The sequence below is a fragment of the Tachyglossus aculeatus genome, chromosome X1, assembly GCF_015852505.1.
Source record: "Tachyglossus aculeatus isolate mTacAcu1 chromosome X1, mTacAcu1.pri, whole genome shotgun sequence".
NCBI lineage: Eukaryota > Metazoa > Chordata > Mammalia > Monotremata > Tachyglossidae > Tachyglossus > Tachyglossus aculeatus.
Genome location: NC_052101.1, coordinates 135,590,059 through 135,613,670, shown reverse-complemented (window position 1 = coordinate 135,613,670; position 23,612 = coordinate 135,590,059). Strand labels below are relative to the sequence as shown.

Genomic DNA, 23,612 nt, shown 5'->3' with positions numbered 1-23,612 from the left:
AAGGGAGCAAGTCAGGGCAACACAGAAGGGAGTGGGAGAAGAGAAAAAGGGGGTTTAGTCAGGGAAGGCCTTTTGGAGGAGATGTGCCCACAATAAGGCTTCGAATTGGGGGAGAGTAATTGTCAGATTTGAGGAGGGAGCGCGTTCTAGGCCAGAGGCGGGATGTGGCTGAGGGGTCGACGGCGAGACAGGCGAGATCGAGGCACAGTGAGAAGGTTAGCATTAGAGGAGAGAAGTGGGCGGGCTGTGCTGTAGTAGAAGAGTAGTGAGGTGGTAATGTGATTGAGTGCTTAACGTGAGGTAAGAGGGGGCAAGGTGATTGAGTTCTTTAAAGTCAATGGTGAGGAGTTTTTGTTTGATACAAAGGTGGATGGGCAACCACTGGAGTTTCTTGAGGAGTGGGGAAAGACATTCTGAGAGTTTCTATAGAAAAATGATCCAGGCAGCAGAGTGAAGTATGGACTGGAGTGGGGAGAGACAGGAGGCTGGGGGTGGTGGGGGCAGTGGTCAGCAAGACGGCTGATGCAGTAGTCCAGGCGGGACAGGGTGAATGACTGTATTAATGTGGTGGCAGTTTGGTTGGAGAGGAAAGGGTGGATTTTAGTGATGTTGTGAAGGTGAGACTGACAGGATTTAGTGATGGATTGAATATGTGGGTTGAATGAGAGGAGTCAAGGGTAATGCCAAAGTTATGGGCTTGTGAGACAGGATGGATGGTGGTGCCGTCTACAGTGATGGGTAAGTCAGGGGGCGGACAGGATTTGGGTGGGAAGATAAGGGTAACGGGAGGACATGTCTTGAAGGCAGGAGGAAATGCGGGACTGCAGAGAAGGAGAGAGATCAGGGCTGGAGGTGTAGATTTGGATATTCATTCTGTCACCAAACCCTGTCAGTTCTACCTGTATAACATTGCTATGGACAGACTGCTACTGTGCTGACCCAAGCACTTATCCTAACTCACCTTGATTACTGCATCAACCTCCTCGCTGACTCCCTGCCACCTGCCTCTCCCCACTCCAGTCCATACTTCACTCTGCTGCTCTGATCATTTTTCCGAAAAAACGTTCAGTCCACGTCTCCCCAGTCCTTAAGCACCTCCAGTGGTTGCCTGTCCTCCTCCGCATCAAACAGAAACTCCTTACTATCGGCTTTAAGGTGCTTAATTAGCTATCTTCCTCCTACTTATCCCTCAAGGGATCACGTTCTAATCTTTCTGCCTACTTCCTCCTTATTACACCGCATGGCCCCGGCCTGAAACCGCCCCGTGAGACCCTTCTCCTCCCCACTGCTGCAAGGAGCGTTAGAACATTAGGCAGCTGCACTCTCTCAGGATCAGGAACTGGATGCCATGGTAACTCCAGACCATTCAGGACCAGGGACTGCAAGCTGTGGTCGTTCAGTCCAGGTCGGGGTCTAGAAGCTGTGACCCTTGAGGTTCTAGGACTTTGCCATGACCTCTTACATCCCCCCCACCCCCCGCCTAATCACCCAATCCCCGTCCCTCTTTCCCATGGCCACCCCAAGCCCCCTATCTCCTGTGTTGCGCCTCTTGCCCTATCAGCTCACACCTAGGCAAGCCCTCCTCACCCATTCCCTTGTTCCGGCGGCCCTCTGTCCGCCCCTGCGCCACAACCACAGCCAAACGCGGCCTGTGGAACCCTTATTCCATCATGGGCAAACTCCCTTTCATCCTCTACCTGTTCCTGATCCAGCCACTGCTCCTCCTCCTCTCCATCACAGAAACTTGACTTACTCCAGATGACACCATTGCCTTCACCACTCTCTCCTAAAGGGGTCCTCATCTTCTCCCACTGGGGCAGACTTACTGGGAAAGGGGAAGGAGTCCATGTGCTTCTTTTTTCTTTTTTTTTCAGCGGTATTTGTTAAGGGTGCCAAATACTGTTCTAAGTCCTGGGGTAGATACAATATAATCAGTGAACATGTCCAGAACAGAACTCCCTACCTTCCCACCAATATCCTGTCCTCCCCATGTCTTTCCCATCACTGTAGACAGCACCACCATCCTCCCTGTCTCACAAGCCCATAACCTTGGTGTTATCCTCAACTCATCTCCCTCATTCAACACACATATTCAATGCCATCAAATTCTGTTAGTTCTAGCTTCTCCAACAATTCTTGTCTGTCGCCCTCATTCTCTTGTACACTTCTCTAAGGCCTGGACTGACTGTCTTGCTACTATAGCATTTGCCCAAAGGCTGAGTTTCCTCAGTGCCTATCACTCAGTAGATAATAAATGCCATTGAGTGTTTGATTGACTGCTGCGTCTGTCTGCCTCCACCTAGAGTGGGAGCTTTGTATGGAACAGGATCAATAGAGCTGTAAGCTTCTTGAGGGCAGAAATCATCTCTATCAACACTACTGTACTGGACTCTTCCAAGGGCTCAGTGCCCCCTCTCAGGACGCACCTTGAGAGCTTCCAATACTCTACCAGTCTCGGCTATGGGAGGGAGAGTCAAGCAGAGGTATCCCCATTCCATTTATAGCCTGGGCAGTGGCTAGCGAGTGGAAGGCAATCTGCTACAAATCAAAACTCACCTGTGCTGGGCAGCAGAGGCATGGGAGAGAGTAGAGGCCGGAGACTCTCCCCGGGAATTCAGCGGAATCGCCTCCGTACAACCCCGTCTTCCAAACCAGCGCGCGGAGATGCTTCTGCTGCATCTTCAGGGTCTCCCCACATCTGGGGGCCTCCTCCGGCCGGGGTCTCCCACCCCCACAGAGGGACCGCCTAGCAGGTCGGAAACCGGACAAGTGGCATCTGGCCTAAACCCAGCGCTCCCGGTTTGGCATCCCAGTCTTCTCCAGGAAGGAGGAAGGTTTCCAATTCTGGAAATAAAGGTGATTCAAGCAGCTCAGCCCTGCTGCGAGACAGGTGCTCAGCTAGGTCTAGTTCCCAGCGCTTCGTTCAGTGCTCGGCACACACCCAGCCCGCACACTCCGCTCTTCTGGCGCTAACCTTCTCACTGTGCCTCAATCTCGCCTGTTCCACCGTCGACCCCTGGCCCACGTCCTACCTCTGTCCGGGAATGCTCTCCCTCCTCAAATCCGCCAAAAGATCACTCTTCCCCCCCTTCAAAGCCCTACTGAAGGCTCACCTTCTCCAAGAGGCCTTCCCAGACTAAGCACCCCTTTTCCTCAGCTCCCTCTCCCATCCGCGTCACCTCAACTCACTCCCTTTGTCCTTCCCCCACTCCCTACCACACAGCACTTATGCATTTCTGTGTATATGTATAATTCTATTTATTTATATTGATGCCTGTATGCTTGTTTTGATGTATACGTATCTATAATTTTATTTATTTATATTGATGCCTGTTTACTTGTTTATGTCTGTCTTCCCCCTCCTTCTAGACTGTAAGCCCTGTGTGGACAGGGATTGTCTCGCTTAATTGCTGAATTGTAGTTTCCAAGCGCTTAGTACAGTGCTCTGCACACAGTAAGTGCTCAATAAATACAATCGAATGAATGAATGACTGTGCGCGGAAGGAGGCAATGGTAAACCGTTTCTGTAGTTTTACCAAGAAAGCTCTATGGATCCACTACCAGAATGACTGCAGATGGAGGTGGGGTGCTCTGGGAGAGGTGTGTCCTTGAAGTCGCCATGGGTCGGAGATGACCCGACGGCATAAGACAAGACAAGGGCTCAGTGCAGTGCTCAGCACACAGTGAGTGCTCAGTAAATACCATTGAGGATCAGGTCTGTTTGGTTGATTGACTGATGCCAGCACACTCAGCACAGTGCTTGGCAGGGTCTGTTTCAACATTTGGCTCACCCCTCCCGTGGGTGGAACCCTGAGGTCCGGAAACGCAGTGTAACATGATGTCATTACTGAACATTTTTTGTGGAAACCCACTGGAACCTATGTCAAGAATCTAATAGCAGTAAAAGTCAATGACAAATAGTGTCTACTATTTTAATTGTATAATTAGAGTGTTTCAAATGTCCTGAGTAGAAAATCCAGGGACATAATCAGTCGTGTCCAACCTGGTTAACCTGGATCTACCCCAGTGTGTAGCACATAGTAAGCGCTTAAGTATCATAATTATTACTTATTGTTGGCATGGCATTAAAGTACCTTACTAAAGTCAGAATAAGCACTGTGTGGCCGGGACTATGGGTCCCTCATTGGCCTTTTCAGTGATGCATGCGCTCATAGGTGAACTTCATCAGCGCTTAGAACAGTGCTTGGCAAATACCATTTATTATTACTATGGCCCGTACTAAGCACTTACTACCTGCTAACCACTGGGGTAGATTCATTCATTCATTCAATCGTATTTATTGAGCGCTTACTGTGTGCAGAGCACTGTACTAAGCACTTGGAAGAGTACAATATAACAGTAAACAGACATATTTCCTGCCTCCAATGAGCTTACAGTCTTGAGGGGGAGACGGACATTAATATAAATAAATCAATGACAGATATGGACCTAAGTGCTGTGGGGCGTGGAGGGGGGATGCAGAAGTTCTGGAGTGGGAGAAGAGGAAATGAGGGCTTAAGTCTGGGAAGGCCTCTTGGAAGAGTGGTGCCTTCAGTAAGGCTTTGAAGGTGGGGAGAGAGCACTGGACTAAGCTTTTGGGAGAGTCCAGTCTGACAGGGTTGATGGACACGGTCCCTGCCCACAAGGAGCCGACGGCCTAGAAGGGGAGACGATCCTTTTAGACTGTGAGTCCACTGTTGGGTAGGGACCGTCTCTGTATGTTGCCAACTTGTACTTCTCAAGCGCTTAGTACAGTGCTCTGCACACAGTAAGTGCTCAATAAATACGATTGATGATGATGATGATGATGATGATGATGATGATGATGATGATGATGATGATGATCGGTCCCCCTTTCCCGTGTGGATTGTCTGCTCCGTGGGCGGTGGCCTGACTCTCCATATCCCCTAGGCAGCATGGCCCAGTGGCCCTTCTAGACTGTGAGCCCACCGTTGGGTAGGGACCGTCTCTCTATGTTGCCAACTTGGACTTCCCAAGCGCTTAGTGCAGTGCTCTGCACACAGTAAGCGCTCACTAAATACGATTGATGGACTGTAAGAGCCCGGGCCTGGGAGTCAGAGGTCGTGGGTTCTAATCCCGGCTCCGCCACTTGTCAGCTGTGCGACTTTGGCCAAGTCACTTGACTTCTCTCCAGGAGGCCTTCCCAGACTGAGCCCCTTCCTTCCTCTCCCCCTCGTCCCCCTCTCCATCCCCCCATCTTACCTCCTTCCCTTCCCCACAGCACCTGGATATATGTTTGTACATATTGATTACTCTATTTATTTATTTTACTTGTACATATCTATCCTATTTATTTTATTTTGTTAGTATGTTTGGTTTTGTTCTCTGTCTCCCCCTTCTAGACTGTCAGCCCACTGTTGGGTAGGGGCCGTCTCTATATGTTGCCGACTTGGACTTCCCAAGCGCTTAGTCCAGTGCTCTGCACACAGTAAGTGCTCAATAAATACGATTGATGATGACTTGTACTTCCCAAGCGCTTAGTCCAGTGCTCTGCACACAGTAAGTGCTCAATAAATACGATTGATGATGACTTGTACTTCCCAAGCGCTTAGTCCAGTGCTCTGCACACAGGAAGCGCTCAATAAATACGATGGACTGATTGCTTCTGTGGGCCTCAGTTCCGCGCTCAATAAATACGACTGATTGATTGCTTCTCCGGGCCTCCGTTCCCTCGTCTGGAAAATGGGGATGGAGGCCGCGAGCCCCACGTGGGCCAACCTGATGGCCTCGCATCCATCCCAGAGCTTAGCACTGAGCCCACTGTTGGGTAGGGACTGTCTCTACGTTGGACTTCCCAAGCGCGCTTAGTCCAGTGCTCTGCACACGGTAAGCGCTCAATGAATACGATGGACTGATTGATTCTCTGGGCCTCAGTTCTGCGCTCAATAAATACGACTGATTGATTGATTCTCTGGGCCTCCGTTCCCTCGTCAGGAAAATGGGGATGGAGGCCGCGAGCCCCACGTGGGCCAACCTGATGGCCTCGCGTCCATCCCAGCGCTTAGATTGATTGATTGATTGATCAGAACTGAGCCCACTGTTGGGTAGGGACTGTCTCTATGTTGGACTTCCCAAGCGCGCTTAGTCCAGTGCTCTGCACACGGTAAGCGCTCAATAAATACGACTGATTGATTGATTGAACGGTGCTCGGCACATAGTGGGTGCTCAACAAATGCCATCGATCGTTATTATTCCTGTTATAGCCCGGCTCTCCGCATCCCCCCCCCCCCCCCCCCCGGTTGCCTTCGGACCACCGAGGGGCCGGTAGCCCCGGGGCCCCCCCGGCCGACGGAGCCGGGCCAGCTGAGCTGGGGCGGGGCGAGGGCGAGGGGGAGGGCCGGGGAGGCGGCCCGCCGCTTCTACCCCGCCTCCCCCTCGCCTATGCGAGGAGTGGTTTCGTCCATTGTGCTCGCCTCACGCCGGCCCAAGATGGCGGCGGCGCCCAGGGCCCGGGGGCCGTGACTACAATAGGAGCCGGGGCCCGAAGATTGCGGCGGTGACTAGTCCCCCCCCCCCCCCCCGCCCCGTCCCGTCCCCCGCCTCCTCCCCCGCATTTGATCCGTCTTCCGTCCCCACCTTCATCCCGTCAGTCCGGTTCTGCGCCGCCTAGTATGGTGCGGCGGTGGCCGAGCTGGGGAAAATGGGGGAGAAGCTGGAACTGAGGCTGAAGTCGCCCGTGGGAGCGGAGCCTGCCGTGTACCCCTGGCCCTTGCCGGTCTACGTGAGTATCTGCTTCCGGCTCCGCGAGGCCTTCTCGCGCTCCTTTCCCACGGTTCCTCGGGCCCGTGGTTCGACGCGCGCGCTCGCCTCCCTCCCTCCCTCCCCATCATCAATCGTATTTCTTGAGCGCTTACTATGTGCAGAGCACTGGACTAAGCGCTTGGGAAGTCCAAATTGGCAACATATAGAGACAGCCCCTACCCAACAGCGGGCTCACAGTCCCTCCCTCCCGCCGCCTGCCTGTCCGTCCTCTGGCCGCTCCCCTCGACAAAAGCGGAGGGGCCCCCACCGTGCCACCGGCCCCCGGGAGGTTTGCGCTCAGTACAGTGTTCTGCACCTAGTAAGCGCTCAAGAAATACGATTGATGATGATGATGATGACGGTGGAGCCGGCGGGGACGCGGCGCGCGCGCGCTTATCGCGCGCCAGCCCGCCCGTTTGGGGCGGTCGGGTAGGCACGGGCCCTGGGCCCGAACCGAAGCGCCTTCCTCAACTCGGCCGGGACGAACTTATGAAAAAAAATACCTATATACACTTGCGTGTGTTTTATTTATATATATTTGCCCCTTAGTCCTCATTTTTCTACTTGGCCGTCCGGTGGTGGTGGTTAGAAAAAAAAAAAACGCGGATCAGTCTCTCAAATGACTTGGACATGACAGATAAGGGAGGGCGGAGGCCGGTGGGAAGCCAAACTGACTAATAATGAAAAAGAAAGAAACTTTGTCATTGAGGAACCCGGCGTTTCTCCTCGTTTCCGACGAGGGCCTTTCCCGGGCCGGTGGTTTGCGATATTTGTTAGCCAGTGGCGGTATAATGGAGTCATTTCAGTCGCGAACAGGAGGTGTGGGGGGAGAGGAGGAAAGGTCACATCCCAAATATCCCGGCTCGGTTTTTTTGGTAGGTGGTTGGCCGTCTTCGGTTTTCCCCGCCTGACATCGAAACTCCATTTTATAGGCTCGAAGAGGGAATTCGAATTGTTTTTGGATTGGCCGGATTATCAGCAGACCGTGAGCCTCGTGTGGGACTTCATGAGTTTCTATATGTTGCCACCTTGGACTTCCCAAGCGCTTAGTACAGTGCTCTGCACACAGTAAGCGCTCAATAAATACGATTGATGATTGATGATGATGAGTTTGTCTCTACCCCAGCGCTTACTACAGTGCTTGACACCTAGTGAGCGCTTAAAAAATGCCACTGTTGTTATCGGCCGCGACGGCAGACCCATTCCCCAATGCGTTTTTGGGAGAAAGACACCCTTCCCTCCTCCTCCTGGTTTTTTTTTTTTTTTTAATCCGTATATGCCCTTTCTAGTTGTCTCCGGATACGTGACTTGTTTTGTGACCCTTAGAGAGAACAGAAACAGTCTCAGCGAGTGGAAATTTATGAACAGTTCAACCACTTGCTAAAGCTGGTCTCGGTGGCCAGTAAGTATGGACATAGCTGCCAGCCCGAGTTGAGAAATAAATATTGCAAGTAGAAAGCGGAGCTCAGTTGGTGGTTTACTTGAAGTGTATTCTTTCAAATATTTGGTGGTGTCAACTCGTTCACCATTTTGCTGAAACTTCCTGCTGTTGATGGCACTGCTTCTTTGGAAGGGTTACATAATGCATTTTTGTGTGTGGGAATTATTGGAAACAACTTGCTTCAGGGTGGGGAAGCGAGGGGAGGTCATTACCCAGATACTTGTATTTGCTTTTGGTTCTGGCTTTCAGTGTAAAGTACAAAATGCAGGCACCGTGGTTTCCCAAACCCTCCTGCATGCATTAGTTTTTTTTCTATTTTTGATCATCCTGTTTCCAGGGACCGAGGTGAGTCCTCACTCAGCGAAGGCTGCCTTTCCTGTTTGGGCAATGTGAGTGAGTGTGTGTGTGTGTGTGTGTGTGTGTGTGTGTGAGAGAGAGAGAGAGAGAGAGAGAGAGAGAGAGAGAGAGAGAAGGGGGAGGGGAAAAACCACATTGGACAGAAAGCGAAACTAGAATTATGAGACGCTTATGTTTCTTTCTTGTCACCAGATACTAATTAGGGTCTCGGATATATCCTCCTCGGAATCGGAGGGTAAGCCGTTGTTTTCGATTTATCATTTGATTTTACGACCCTGAAAGTGGGATGCTTTATGAATCTTTGCTAGGATCCATTCATTCGATTGTATTTATTGAGCGCTTACTGTGTGCAGAGCACAGTACTAAGCGCTTGGGAAGTACAAGTCGGCAACGTATAGAGATGGCCCCTACCCAACAATGGGCTCACAGTCTAGAAGGGATCTGATGGATCTGAGTCCGTCCAACTGCCTACCAGATATTCAGGTTTTTTAAAAAAATCACCCACCTTGCCCCTTTTCAATGAGTACTGTTGCTAGATTTTCTTTTATATTGCTTTTTTGAATATTTAAGAATGAAAGAAAAGCATAATCCCAGTAGTGTTTTTGAGTGCCTACTGTGTACAGACCACCCTACCAAGAGCTTGGGAGAAAGATGGATATGTGGATGAGTAAGTGCTTAAACAGTAGAATATGAACAGACGTGCTGCAGTGGGTAGTTTGCCGTGTGTGTGTAGGTGGTGGGGATGTGGTCTGGGGAGAACCAGATATCCTCTTACTGGATGGAGTGGCCCGTCAAGGTGGCATTTTTTTCTGTAGGAATGCAAAAATGAAAACTTTTCTGTGGGGAGAGTGGCACATTATTTGCCAAGAGAGCAAGTCTTGGAAGGGAGAAGGAAGGGAGTGGCATAGCCCTGGTAGAAAGTGCCTGGGACTACCTGTCAGAAGAGCCAGGTTCTAGTCTTCTCAGTACCCTTGGCCTACTCCTAGACTCCCAACCTAATCTGTTCGTTCACTCACACACTCACTCACTTTGCCTTGTTCTTCTCAGCCTTCTGACCTATGCCCTCACGTCTGCCTGGAACTCCTCCCCCTCTTCCCCTTCCCCCCCCCCCCCCCGCCCCCCTTGCCGTAATTGTAAGAGTGGTGGTACTTGTTCGCCACTTACTCCATGACAAGCGCTGGGCTAAAGAACAGGGTTAGATCCAAGATAATCAGATGGGACACAGTCCCCGTCCCACATAGGGCTCCCAGCCTAAGGGGGGTGGAGGGAGAATAGGGATTTCATCCCCATTTTCCGGAGGAAATCAAAGCCCAGAGAAGTGAGGCGACTTGGCCGAGGTCATCCAGCAGGCAAGTGGCAGAGCCGGGGTGAGAATCCAGGTTCCCTAACTCCCACCTCCGTGCTCTTTTCCACTAGGCCACGCTGCTTCTCAGCAGAGAATAAGGTACCACAGGGATGATTAGGTCAGAGCCAGGAAGCTTTGGAATTTTCCTTTTGGCTGTAATGACTGTCAAACAGAAGAAATACGGCCAATCCTCCTCCCCCTCAGTCAATCAGTGGCATATGTCTCTGGCTTTCCGGAGTTGGTTGGTTGGGACTGACTGAACTGCAGCTTTTCTTTGCCTCGCCGGCCCAGGGTCCCCCCCTCCCCCGGACTGCAGAAGGGGGAAGGTGACGGGAGGTGCCGGGGGCTGGGCCTGCTCAGTTTCCCCAGCTCTCTCAGCTCGGATCCTTGGTTGAACAGTTTCTCTTCTCACTGCCCTATTGGTTCAGAGAGATGCCGGGGTTGCCGCGCCTTTTTTTTTTTTCTGGCCAAAGTTGACTTCTGTGCTTCCGGGTACCTTCCAAGCAGGCTTCCTGCACTTTTATTCATTAGTACTCGCATTCTGGGCTACCTTTCCCCGTAGGCTGTCCACCCCTGCCTTCACTCTTTGCATCTGAAGAAGATAAGGTTTCTCAGTTCCCAAAATGCTTAGAAATCGTGTATCTGATTGCAGAGTTGAAATGGCGCAGCGGGTTCGTACCCCAAATGTGTTTCTCTTGGGATGAGACCAGCCAGCCTTCCTCAGCTGACACGGCTTGTCTGGGTGCCCAGTGCATCCTGAGACGGGGATATGAACCATCGTTTCCCTTGAAGACTAATTAAAGCGTGGGCGGGGACGTCAGTGGGGCTCTAGATCGTGCCTCCCACTCACTGGCTTACGTGCATAACTCAAAAGTCTGACTTTCCCCGCCTTCGGCTTTCTTCAAAGGAAAGGCCAGGAGTTTCTAGTGAGTACATCGCGGTGAGCAGTTCTGCCCTTTACTCACTGTGATGAGTGGTTGAGTCGACCAGAGTGAGTAATCTCTCCCTGTGACTCAGAAAATATTTTCTGATGCTGACCCCTGTTTTTCTGAGCGTCCCGCTTAATCGGGCTCACGGGAGTTGATTTTACACTTCGTGACTGCAGCCCAGATTAACTCTTGGATTTCAGTTGCCGGCCAAAAATGGCTGGCAAAAAGGAAGGAGGGAGAAATGCAGCAGAGTGGAAATTCAGGTTCGAATGAGAACTTTGGTACCGGCGGGCTAGAGGAAAGCTATTCTAGTCTGTCCCAAATACAAATACTACTTGAGTACAATTGTCCTTTATGGTGGGTGGTTTTTGAATCCCCACACGCTCTTGGCCACGTCCCATGAAGTGAGTCAATCATTTATGCAGAATTGGTCTCTGCCCTTTAGAGTTTACATTCCAGAGAGATACCGAATACTATAGTAGGTCCGTAGGTGTCAGTCTGACCCCTTCTCTGATTTTTCTCTTTGTGAAGAATTCCACGCCCAGGTTCTATCGGTTGATCAAGCAAGCAAGCGTATCGGTTGAGCACCTGCCGTGGGCAGAGTGCTGTACTGAGCACCTGGGACAGTACAGTGAAGATAGTGGACACGATCCCAGCCCTCCGGGACTTCATAATTTAGGGGGAGAGATGGACCCTAAGAGAAATGACAGAGGTGGGAAGAAGGAGAAGGGGATGTAGACGTGAGTTAGTGCCTGAGTAATAGGCACTCGAGCCCATATGTCACTCCTCTGCCCGGTGAAAAACAGTTCAGTCCATGTCTCCCCACTCTTCCGGACCCTCCAGTGGTTGCCCACCCACCTCCGCGTCAAACCGAAACTCATTAAGGCACTCGGTCAGCGCTCCCGCTCCTAACTTGCCTCGCTTACCTCTTACAGCCCATCTCACGCACTCCGCTCCTCTAATGCCAGCCTGCTCACTGTACCTCAAATTTGTCTCTCTCGCCGCCGATCCCATGCCCACGTTCTCCCTCGGGCCTGGAACTCCCACCCCTCTTCACAGCCGACAGACCGCCGCTCTCTCCATTTGCAGAGCCTTATTAAAATCGCATCTCCTCCAAGAGGCCTTCCCCGACTAAGCGCTCATTTCCTCTCCTTGCCCTCCCCTCTGTGTCGACTCTGCATTTGGCCTTGGGCCCCTTAAGCACTGGAGACTCACTCCAGTTCCACAGCATGCCTGTGCATATCCTAATACATAACTGAAATTTCCCCTGTACTAATCTATTTTAATGGCCGTCTCCCCCGAAGACTGTAAGCTCCTTGTGGGCAGGGATTGTGTCTACCAACTCCGTTGTATTGAACTCTCCCAAGCACTGAATACAGTGCTCTGCACACAGTAAGCGCTGAATAAATGCCATTGGTGAGTAGGGTACGTAAAGTGCCCCGGGAGGTTGGGAGGACACTAGTGCTCAGGTGACGCAGATCAATCAATCAATCGTATTTATTGAGCGCTTACTGTGTGCAGAGCACTGTACTAAGCGCTTGGGAAGTACAAGTTGGGCAGATGTGCTGAAGTGGTGTTTGGGGCTGGGGGATAGAAACTGGAGAGGTTAGAGAGTCATCTGGGAAAGTCTCTTATAAGAGGAGATGTGATTTCAGTCTCCCCAGAGCTTAATACAGTGCTCTGCACACAGTAAGCGCTCGATACTGTTGACGGCACTACCGTCCTTCCCGTCTCACAAGCCCGCAACCTTGGTGTCATCCTCGCCTCCGCTGTCTCGTCCACCCCTCACATCCAAGCCGTCACCAAAACCTGCTGGTCTCACCTCCGCAACATTGCCAAGATCCGCCCTTTCCTCTCCATCCAAACCGCTACCCTGCTCGTTCAAGCTCTCATCCTATCCCGACTGGACTACTGTATCACCCTCCTCTCCGATCTCCCATCCTCCTGTCTCTCTCCAGTTCAATCTATATTTCACGCTGCTGCCTGGATCATCTTTGTGCAAAAACGCTCTGGGCATGTTACTCCCCTCCTCAAAAATCTCCAGTGGCTACCAGTCAACCTACGCATCAGGCAAAAACTCCTCACTCTCGGCTTCCAGGCTGTCCATCACCTCGCCCCCTCCTACCTCACCTCCCTTCTTTCCTTCTACAACCCAGCCCACACCCTCCGCTCCTCTGCCGCTAACCTCCTCACCGTGCCTCGTTCTCGCCTGTCCCGCCGTCAACCCCCGGCCCATGTCATCCCCCTGGCCTGGAATGCCCTTCCTCCCCGCATCCGCCAAGCTAGCTCTCTTCCTCCCTTTAAAGCCCTACTGAGAGCTCACCTCCTCCAGGAGGCCTTCCCAGACTGAGCCCCCTCCTTCCTCTCCCCCTCCTCCCCCTCCCCATCCCCCCACCTTACCTCCTTCCCCTCCCCACAGCACCTGTATATATGTTTGTACATATTTATTACTCTATTTTACTTGTACATATTTACTATTCTATTTATTTTATTTTGTTAATATGTTTTGTTTTGTTCTCTGTCTCCCCCTTCTAGACTGTGAGCCCGCTGTTGGGTAGGGACCGTCTCTGTTGCCAACTTGTACTTCCCAAGCGCTTTGTACAGTGCTCTGCACACAGTAAGCGCTCAATAAATACGATTGAATGAATGATACCATTGACTGAAGGAAGATGGGGAAAGCTGTGGTCTGGTCGAGTTTTTTGAATGGCAGGAGAAAGGAGAAGAGCAGGGGTTGGAAGAGGGAGGGTTGGAAAACAAGGCACAGTGAGTTGGTTGCCTTGATAGGACCGAAGAGCAGGAGCTAGGGCGTAGTGGAAGAAGAGAATGGGTATGCTGGAGGGAGTGAGCGAGCTGGCAGAGGGCCTTACAGATGATTGTCCTGCTTGATGTGGGGAGGGACTGATGACGGGTGACCATTGGAGGTTTTTGAGGCGTTGAGAAATGTGTGCAGGACGATGTTCAGATCAATGAATGAATGAATGAATGGCATTTATTGAGCACTCACTGGGTGCAGAGCACTGGACTAAGCACTTTGGAGATACAGAACAATAGAGTTGACAGACATGATCCCTGCCCATAAGGAGCTCACAGTCTAGAGGAAGGGATTATGGACTGGAGAAGGTGGAGTCCCGGAGGCGGGTGTGGAACACTCCCTCCCCTCATATCCGACAGACAGTCACTCTCCTCCGCCCTTCAAAGCCACATCTCCTCCAAGGGGGCCTTCCCCGACTAAGCCCTCCTTTCCTCTTCTCCCACTCCGGAGCTTCTGCGTCACCCTGACTTGCTCCCCTTATTCGTCCTCCCAATCCCACAGCATTTATGTCCAGATCCGTAACTGATTGATTTATATGAATGTCTCCCCCCTAGACTGTAAGCTCGTTATGGGCAGGGAATGTGTCTGTGTATTGTTGTATTTTCCCATGCGCTTAGTACAGCGCTCTGCACACAGTAGGCACTCAATAAATCTAGTTGACTGACTAGTAATATTATTGGGTAGACGCAGTAGTTGAGCCAGGATGTGACAAGTGTCGGGACCAGCATGGTAGCTGATTGGTTGGAGAGGGAGTATTTTAGGGGGAGGAAACCTAATGGTTTTTGGCGATAGACTCGGTGGTTTAGGCAGACTCATCTCTAACGGTCGATCTCCATTCATCTGGCTGGCTAATTCCTGAAATGAAGACTGTGTTTCACGAATATCATCAGAGTATAATTATTAGTCATGAGAATCGTGGTATTTGTTAGGCACTTACTATGTGCCCACACTGGAGGAGATACAGCATCATCCTTTTACCACATGGGGTTCACAATCTAAAGGGGAGGGAGACCAGTTATTTAATCCCCATTTTACAGATGAGGTAACTGAGGCATGGAGAAGTGAGGTGACTTGTCCAAGGCCACACAGCGGACAAGTGGCGGAGCCAGGATGAGAACCCAGTTCCTCTTGATTCCCAGACCCGGGCACTTTCACAACTCCCCACTGCAGCTTAGAAATGAGAGGTTAAAAAAACACACCAAAAAACAATTTTTTCTTTGTTCTGCAAAGTAAAATGTTTTCCCCCTGAGTGGATGTCTTCACTAGATTACTTTTTTAGACATTTCCATTAATCTTTTACTAACACACCAAAATTCCCCTTTCGTTTCTAAAATTGAATGTACAAGTGTTTACTGTCTAAAACAGGCCCCATTGAATGCGAGGTGACCGAGATGGCTGTTTTCTTGTAATTTTTTAGTGGTTCTTCTTAAGCACTTGCTCTGTGCCAGGCACCGTACTAAGCACTGGGGTAGATACAAAATAATCAGGTTGGACACAGTCTCTGTCCCACATGATCCTCACAGTCCAAGTCAAAGAGAGGAGGATGTGATCCCTATTTTACAGGTGAGAAAACTGAGGCACAAAGAGATTAAGTGACTTGCCCAGGGTCATCTAACAGACAAGGTGGCAGGGTTGGGATTAAAGCCCAGGTCTTCTAACTCCCAGGTCACGCTGCCTCTTTCTTTTGGGTTACTGTTGGAGCAGAGATTGGCCACATTTTAAGAAATATTTTAATTTGACACATAGGAGCAGCCTGGCCCAGTGGAAAGAGCCCAGGCCTGGCCGTCCCGGCTCTGCCACTTGTCTGCTGTGTGACCTTGGGAAAGTCACTTCTGTGTCTATTTCCTAATCTGTAAGATGTTTTCCCTCCCCTGAAACTCTTAGCCCCATGTGGGTCAGGGTCCATGTCAGGTCTGATGAAGTTGTATCCTCCCCAGCGCTTAGCACAGTGCTGAACAAATTCTGTTATTGCTATTATTATTATTACTCCTACTACTGGGCATCACATTGTGCTTGTCATTGGCAAGAACCCAATGGAAGGCAGCCTGGCCTAGGGAAAAGAGCCCGGAGATGGAGATCAGGTGTCCCGGTTCTGCCCTTGGCCTGCCGTGTGGCCTCGGATGGGGAACGTTATTGGGCCTCAGTCTCCGCGTCTGTCAAATAGGGAGAAGCTACCTCCCCCGATCTGCCCCGGGAGTCCCCGTCCCACCCGGGGCTCGTGTTGCGCATGACCCGATTCTCTCGGGATGGGCTCTCCTGTCAAGAACGGCAGAGGAACCTCGCTGCTGAGACTTGAGGACCGAGATGGGTGACATAGGGAATGTCCGTATCAACGTACCTGCCCCGGAACCTTGCAGTCACCTCTTTCGGCCTTGCGCCTTCTATCAGGTCAGAAGGCGGGACCCATGCGTGAACCGTGTGTGGCTCTCTAGGGTCTCAGGCCGGCAATAGGAGGAATATGGAGAGTATTTGTCCTGCTTGCCTTCGGCCTCTGTGCCGCCTCCCATCCCAAAGGGTCCCCAGTTGACACGGGGCGTGCCCGGAGCACGCTACCGGAGCGTGGGCTCTGCACTTTGGGCGCCGGGCCCGTTCTTTGGACCCCGCGGGCACCTGCCCGCCTGTATGGGTACGGCGCGGCACGGGGTCGCAAGCCGTGGTTGCGCGCGGGCCGGCGGGCACGGTGAGTGCTCCGGTTCGAGTCCCCCGGAAGGTGTGGTTTGCCGAGGGCGCGAGGAGGAGCAGGGGCGTCTCGCATGCGCAACGTGGGCAGAAATGTAGCCAGCCCTTCCTTGGGGGCTACGAGACAGGGTGACCGACACCGCCTTCTCACCTGTACCAAATAGCTCGGTCCCTGCTTGTTTGTAGGAAGCCACGTCCGGAAGAAAATTCCCTCTCCCGTCCACAACTGAACTCCTAATGATAATAATAATAATAATTGTGGTATTTAGTAAGCGCTTACTATGTGCCAGGCACCGCACTATGTGCTGAGGTGGATGCAGGCAAATCAGGGTGGACACAGTCCCTGTCCCACATGGGGCTCATGGTCCTGTTCCCCATTTTACAGGTGAAGTAACTGACTTGCCCAAGGTCACACAGCAGACAAATAGCGGAGCGGAGATTAGAACCCAGGTCCATGCTTTCTATCCACTAAACCACACTGCTTCCCATCTTCCCTCCCCCAGAATGGGCCTTTCTCGCATGACACCACCACCACCATCCACCTTGTCTCTCGAGCCCTCAATCGGGCATCATCCTTGACTCACGCTCGCTCGACCCCAGGATTCAGCCTGTCCACAAATCCTGTCTGTTCTTTTGTCATAAATAATAATAATAAATAATGATGGCATTTGTTAAGCACTTACTATGTGCAGAGCACTGTTCTAAGCGCTGGGGGGGGGGGGTACAAGGTGATCAAGTTGTCCCACGTGGGGCTCACAGTCTTAATCCCCATTTTACAGATGACGGAACTGAGGCTCAGAGAAGTTAAGTGACTTGCCCAAGGTCACACAGCAGACATGTGGCGGAGTTGGGATTCGAACCCGTGACCTCTGACTCCAAAGCCCGTGCTCTTTCCACCGAGCCACACTGCTTGTCATGACATCTCCAGGATCTTCCCCTTCCTCTCTTCATCCACCTGGCCACAGCGCCGGTCCAAGCGCTCATCACATTCCGACTCCATGATTGTGTCAGCCTCCTAGCTGACCTTCCTGTCTCCGGCCTCTTTCCCTCTGCTGTCCAGGTCATCATTCTCAAAGCTGCCAACGGTCACCTGTTCCCCTGTTCCTCATAATAATAATAATAAAAATAATAATGGTATTTGTTAAGCGCTTACTATGCGTCGTCGGCTTTAAGGCCCTCCGTCAGCTCTCTCCCTCCTACTTATCCACGCTCCTCTCCCACTACATACCCAGCTTGCGTTCTTGGTTTCTCTCGAGCCAACCTACTCCCTCTGCCTTGCTCTGATCCATCTTGCCGCCGACCTCTTGCTCACGCCCTCCCTCCTGCGTGGAACTCCTTCCCGCTTCCCGTCGGACAGACCACCTCTCCCCATTTTCCTAGCCCCTTGGAAGTCACTTCTCCACAGGAAGGCTTTAATAATAATAATAATAATGTTGGCATTTATTAAGTGCTTACTATGTGCAAAGCACTGTTCTAAGTGCTGGGGAAGGTTACAAGGTGATTAGTTTGTCCCACGGGGGGCAGTCTTAATCCCCAGGTTACAGATGAGGTAACTGAGGCACAGAGAAGTTAAGTGACTTACCCAAAGTCACCCAGCTGACAATTGGCAGAGCTGGGATTTGAACCCATGACCTCTGACTCCAAAGCCCGGGCTCTTTCCACTGAGCCATGCTGCTTTGCCCGTCTAACTTCTGATCGCCCCGGTTTATAGCCCCTTACTCCTTGGTTCAGCACTTGTGCCTCCCAAAGTCCCTTAGTATTGTGACTCACCACCTCCCGTTGCACTCTGGACTATATTTTCCACATCCTATTAAGCACTAACCCGTGTACATTTCCCCTTTTCCCTCTCCCTATCCGTCAGTTCCCGTAGTGCCTGTCTCCCCTGCTGGATTCTAAGGGCCTTGAGGACAGAGATCATTCCTTCTGACTCTCTTGTACGTTCCCAAATCCTGAGTACGGTGCTCTGCCCTCAGAAGGCGCTCACCTTCAAAGCCCACCTAAAATCACATCTCCTCCAAGAAGCCTTCCCCAATTCCGCCCTCTTTTCCCCAACTCCCTCTTTTTTCTGCATCTCCTTGGCACTTGGCTCTGTCCCCTTTAAGCACTTGGTGTTCGCCCAGCCGCTCTCCCCGGCCCTGTCTCTCCTCCGCCCCCAGCCCCTACAGCCCCATAGTACCTCTGCACATATACATAACTGATGCATCAGTCAATCAGTCGTGTTTATTGAGTGCTTATTATGTGCAGAGCACTGTACTAAGCACTTGGGAGAGTGCAGTACAACAGAATTAGCAGACACTTTCCCTGCCCGTGACGAGTATCGTAATATCTGTGAGCTCCTTGTGGGCGAGGATCATGTCTACCACCTCTGTTGTATTGTCCTCTCCCGTGCGTTAGCACAGTGCTCTGCACGCTGTAAGCGTTCAGTAAATACCATTGACAGAGAAGCAGCGTGGCGTAGTGGATAGAACACGGGCCTGCGAGTCAGAAGGTTATGGGTTCTAATCCCGGCTCTACCACTTGTCTGCTGTGTGACCTTAGGCAAGTCACTTCGCTTCTCTGGGCCTCGGTTACCTCCTCTGTAAAATGGGGATTGAGACTGTGAGCCCCACAAGCAAACCCGATTTGCTTGTATCCACTCTAGCGCTTAGTACAGTGCCTGGTGCATACTAAGCGCTTAAAAAAATGCCATAATTATTAGTATTTTTGTATTATTGACTAAAAGTCATTGCTGGATTGGATGAAAAAGCATGTGGCAGCCAGCTGGGGCACTCCACTCTACTTGGAGCATGCTGGAGATCCAGTCCTCCAAGCCTGCACCAAACGGGTGCTAGCTTGGATACCTTGCACACATGTGAGGCTCAGTTATACCGTGCAAGGCCAATTACTGCCCGGAAAGCTGGTGGACTAAGGGTTGACGAGACCTTCCCGGGGTGGGCCTGCTTCCTCGGCTCCAGCGCAGTCGCCGATGACTCTGATGACAAGCGGTGCCTCGGCTGCCTTCTCAGCCACCGTCTTCCTGGGGCAGTTGGGGCCTCCCCTGCCACCCCACAGGAGTGACGAGCCTTACCTTGGGCTCGGCCAGCCATGGACACGTCACCTTTCTCTTTCCGGACGGCCCACGGCTGGCTGCTCCCCGCCGGGTGACGGGCCAGGCTGGTGGGGAGGAGAAAGAGGGTCGTGTGAGATGGGGAAGAAAAGGATGGAGAGTGGGAGAGGCTGGTAACAAGAGGGCAGTAAGTGGGGAGCCAGCAGGAAAGCAAGGCAGATTGAGAGCTGTAGACCTGTGGAAGGTCTAACCGTTTGCTCTAGACTGTAAACTAGGTATGGGCAGGGAATGTGTCTGTTTATTGTTATATTGTACTCTCCCAAGCGCTTAGTATAGTGCTCTGCTAAGCGCTCAGTGAATACGATTAGAATGGAAGCTCAGGGCCAGGAGTTTGGGGGCACTGGCAGGAGGGACCGAAGGGGATTTGGGGCACTGGGGCAGGGAGCGGAAAGGAAGAAGGAGGAGAAGGAGGCTGAGTCGGTCTGTCCCTGGTTAGCTTCTACTTCAGCCAGCTCAGAAACTCACTCTCCGCTTTGCCCCATTTCAGTGGCAAGAAGGGGATTCCCAAAATAGTAAACAGAAGCTTGAACAGTAACCGGGCAGGATAATGAACGAGGACTTACCTGCTGTGCTCTTGGTCTCCGCCCTTCCGGAGATTGAAATGCCTTCGTGTCTCTTCTGTTTCAGGATAAACACCACGATGCTGCTCATGAAATCATTGAGACCATTCGGTAGGTATTGGAGTCCCTGCTTCAGTGCCCCGTGAATCTGTCCGGTGGGTTGGGCTTCTCAGAGCCTGGTGGAATGGTTTCCCTGGCTGGCTGCAGAGGAGGAAGTGGGGCCAGAAGGGCCTGGCCTGGCCTGGTCTGCCCGCCCCCACCCACCTCTTTTCTCCCTTCCACCTGCCCCGCAAGGCTTGGGAGAGCCTGCAGTGATCAGTCTCCATCCAGGTTGGGGAACCATGCTGTTTGGCCTCCGGTTAAAGGTAAGGGTGTGAGTGAGCGGGGGCGGGATAGGGATTCTCCTTGAGAGCCATCTTCTTTTAGGGCTCTTTTGTGCCTGTATGGCCCCTTTTTCACAGTGTTTGCTCACTCTGAGACAGTGTTGTCAAGCCCTTCCCTCCCCTCCCCTCCCCTCCCCTTCCCTCCCCTTCCCTTTCCTTCCCTCCCCTCCCAATCTTAACTGCTAGAGTGTCAGCTCCTCGTGAACAGGGCTCTCATCTTCCAGTGCCACTGTGGTGGACTATTCTGCCTTCTCCAATTAAATCCCACCACCCCCAGGCATATGAAACTACCAGCCATCCACCTGTAGCTCTGATGGATTTCTTGGTACCTACCCTCAGCACTTGTGGATGTGTGTGGATTCGGTTGTACATTCACTGATTTGTTCTGGTTCCCCGAGTTGTAAAAATGTCTATGCCTGTCTCCCCCATTCGAGTGTAGCTCAATCCATCAGTTGTATTTATTGAGCGCTGTGTGCAGAGCACTGTACTAAGTGCTTGGGGTAACACAATATAACAGAGTTGGTAGACACATTCCCTGCCCACGAGCTCACAGTCTATAGAGGGGGACACAGACATTAATATAAATAAATAAATTATGGCTATATACATAACTGTGGGGCTGAGATGGGGGTGAATAAAGGAAGCAAATCAGGGTGACGCAGAAGGGAGTGGTAGGAGAGGAAATGAGGGCTTAGGGAAGGCCTCTTGGAGGAGATATGTCTTCAGTAAGACTTTGAAGGTGGGGAGAGTGATCGTCCATCAGACATGAAGAGGGAGGGTGTTTTAGGCCAGAGACAGGACAACGGCAAGAGGTTGGCGGCGAGATAGATGAGATCGAGGTACAGTGAGTAGGTTGGCATTACAAGAGCGAAGCGTGCGTGGGCTGGGTTTTGGTAGGTGAGGTAGGAGGGGGTGAGGTGATTGAGTACTCTAAAGCTAATGGTAGGGAGTTTCCATTTGACGTGCAGGTGGATGGGCAACCACTGGAGGTTCTTGAGGAGTGGGGAAACATGGACTGAACGTTTTTGTAGAAAAATGATCTGGGCAGCAGATGGAAGTATGGACTGGAGTGGGGAGAGAGCAGGGAATTACATAGTAAGGTGGGAAAGGTTAAGTGCTTGGATTAGTGGATGGAGAGGAAAGGGTGAATTTTAGCAATGCCATGAACGTGGGACTGACAGGATTGAATATGTGAGTTGAATGAGAGACGAGTGAAGGATAATAATAATGATGATGATATTTGTTAAGTGCTTACTATGTGCCAAGCACTGTTCTAAGTGCTGGGATAGATACAAGGTAATCAAGTTGTCCCACGTGGGGCTCACAGTTTTAATCCCCATTTTACAGATGAGGGAACTGAGGCACAGAGAAATTAAAGTGATTTGCCCAAAGTCACACAGCTGACAAGTGGCAGAGCCGGGATTAGAACCCACGACCTCTGATTCCCAAGACCGTGCTCTTTCCACTAAGCCATGCCGCTTCTCCAGGTTTCCATCTCAAGGAAGGATGATGCCAAGGTTATGGGCTTGTGAGACAGGAAGGATGGTGGGACTGTCTACAGTGATGGGAAAATCAGGAGGAGGACAGCGTTTAGGTGAGGAGATAAGGTGGTGTGGGTAGGGAATGTGTCCCTTCCTTTTGTAGGCCTTTATTCATTCATTCAGTCGTATTTATTGAGCTCTTACTGTGTGCAGAGCACTGTACTAAGCTCTTGGAAAGTACAAATCGGCAACATATAGAAACGGTCCCTACCAAACAACGGGTTCACAGTCTAGAAGGGGGAGGCAGACAACAAAACAAGTAGTCAGATGTCAATACCATCAGGATAGATAAATAGAATTAAAGCAGCGTGGCTCAGTGGAAAGAGCATGGGCTTGGGAGTCAGAAGTCGTGGGTTCGAATCCTGGCTCCACCAATTGTCAGCTGTGTGACTTTGGGCAAGTCACTTAACTTCTCTGGGCCTCAGTTCCCTCATCTGTAAAATGGGGATTAAGACTGTGAGCCCCCTGTGGGACAACTTTATCACCTTGTAACCTCCCCAGCGCTTAGAACAGTGCTTTGCACATAGTAAACGCTCAGTAAATGCCATTATTATTATTATTATTATTAAAGCTATATGTACGTCATTAATAAAATAGAGTAATAAATATGTACAAATATACACAAGTGCTGTGGGGAGGGGAAGGGGGTAGGGCAGAGGGAGGGAGTGGGGGCGATGGGGAGGGGAGGAGGAGCAGAGGAAAGGGGGGGCTCAATCTGGGAAGGCCTCCTGGAGGAGGTGAGCGCTCAGCAGGGCTTTGAAGGGAGGAAGAGAGCTAGTTTGGCGGATATGTGGAGGGGGGACATTAAGCGCTCAGTACAGTGCTCTGCACACAGTAAGCGCTCAGTAAATACGATTGAATGAATTCCAGGCCAGGGGTAGGACGTAGGCCAGGGGTTGACGGCGGGACAGGTGAGAACGAGGCACAGGGAGGAGGTTAGCAGCAGAGGAGCGGAGGGTGCGGGCTGGGTTGTAGAAGGAGAGAAGGGAGGTGAGGTAGGAGGGGGCAAGGTGATGGAGAGCTTTGAAGCCGGTAGGAGTTTTTGCTTCATGCGAAGGTTGATAGACCTTTACTTAGTGCTCAGTACAGGTCATTGGCACCCAGTGGGCTCTTGATAAGTACAACGACTATTCCGCCCCACTGTTGACCAGAGACATTGCTCGGGCACCTAGTTTCTAGAAGATGATGGACAGGAGGTGGCGGTGGCAGTGGGTGGTGAGGAAAACCATGCCAAATCTTTGAAGACAAAATCTGTAATCATGGGAGCCTGAAAGTTGATGTTTTCCCTGCTGATGGTGCCAAGTACTGAAGGGATGAACAAAGATGAATTTCAGGTCCACACAAAAATATTTTTAAAACGACCTGGCCACTGAGAACCTCCTTGACAGTCTTCCTGGGCAGTTTGGAGGCGCTGGTTAGATTGTACTGGACATTCTTGTGGTCAAGTACTTATTGCTTTCTTTCTGGAGCATGTTGGGCCTGTCCTGTAGTCTTGTGCTGTGGACTGTACCATTTGGATCCCTAAAAGAATTCTAGATGGCCATTCCTAGGCCACAATCGCTTGGCCATCATGTCTGTGGCTTTGGGAGGTGGGTGGTGTCTCCCATCCCAGCCGATGGGATGAGCCCTGGCCCCATTCATTCATTCATTCAATTGTATTTATTGAGCTCTTACTGTGTGCAGAGCACTGTACCAAG

The 23,612-nt window shown here is 51.4% G+C and overlaps 1 protein-coding gene across 2 annotated transcripts in view; it reads left to right on the top strand.

Moving 5' to 3' along the window:
* Positions 1-6,621: 6,621 nt before the first annotated feature.
* DOT1L (DOT1 like histone lysine methyltransferase) overlaps positions 6,622-23,612 on the top strand; it is a 108,648-nt gene continuing 91,657 nt past the window's right edge. For both annotated transcript variants that reach the window (XM_038772092.1, XM_038772091.1), the window contains exons 1-2: positions 6,622-6,742; positions 20,059-20,102. In XM_038772092.1, the coding sequence (XP_038628020.1) occupies positions 6,662-6,742; positions 20,059-20,102 (125 nt within the window). In that variant the 5' untranslated portion in view covers positions 6,622-6,661. The remainder of the gene's footprint in view (positions 6,743-20,058; positions 20,103-23,612) is intronic.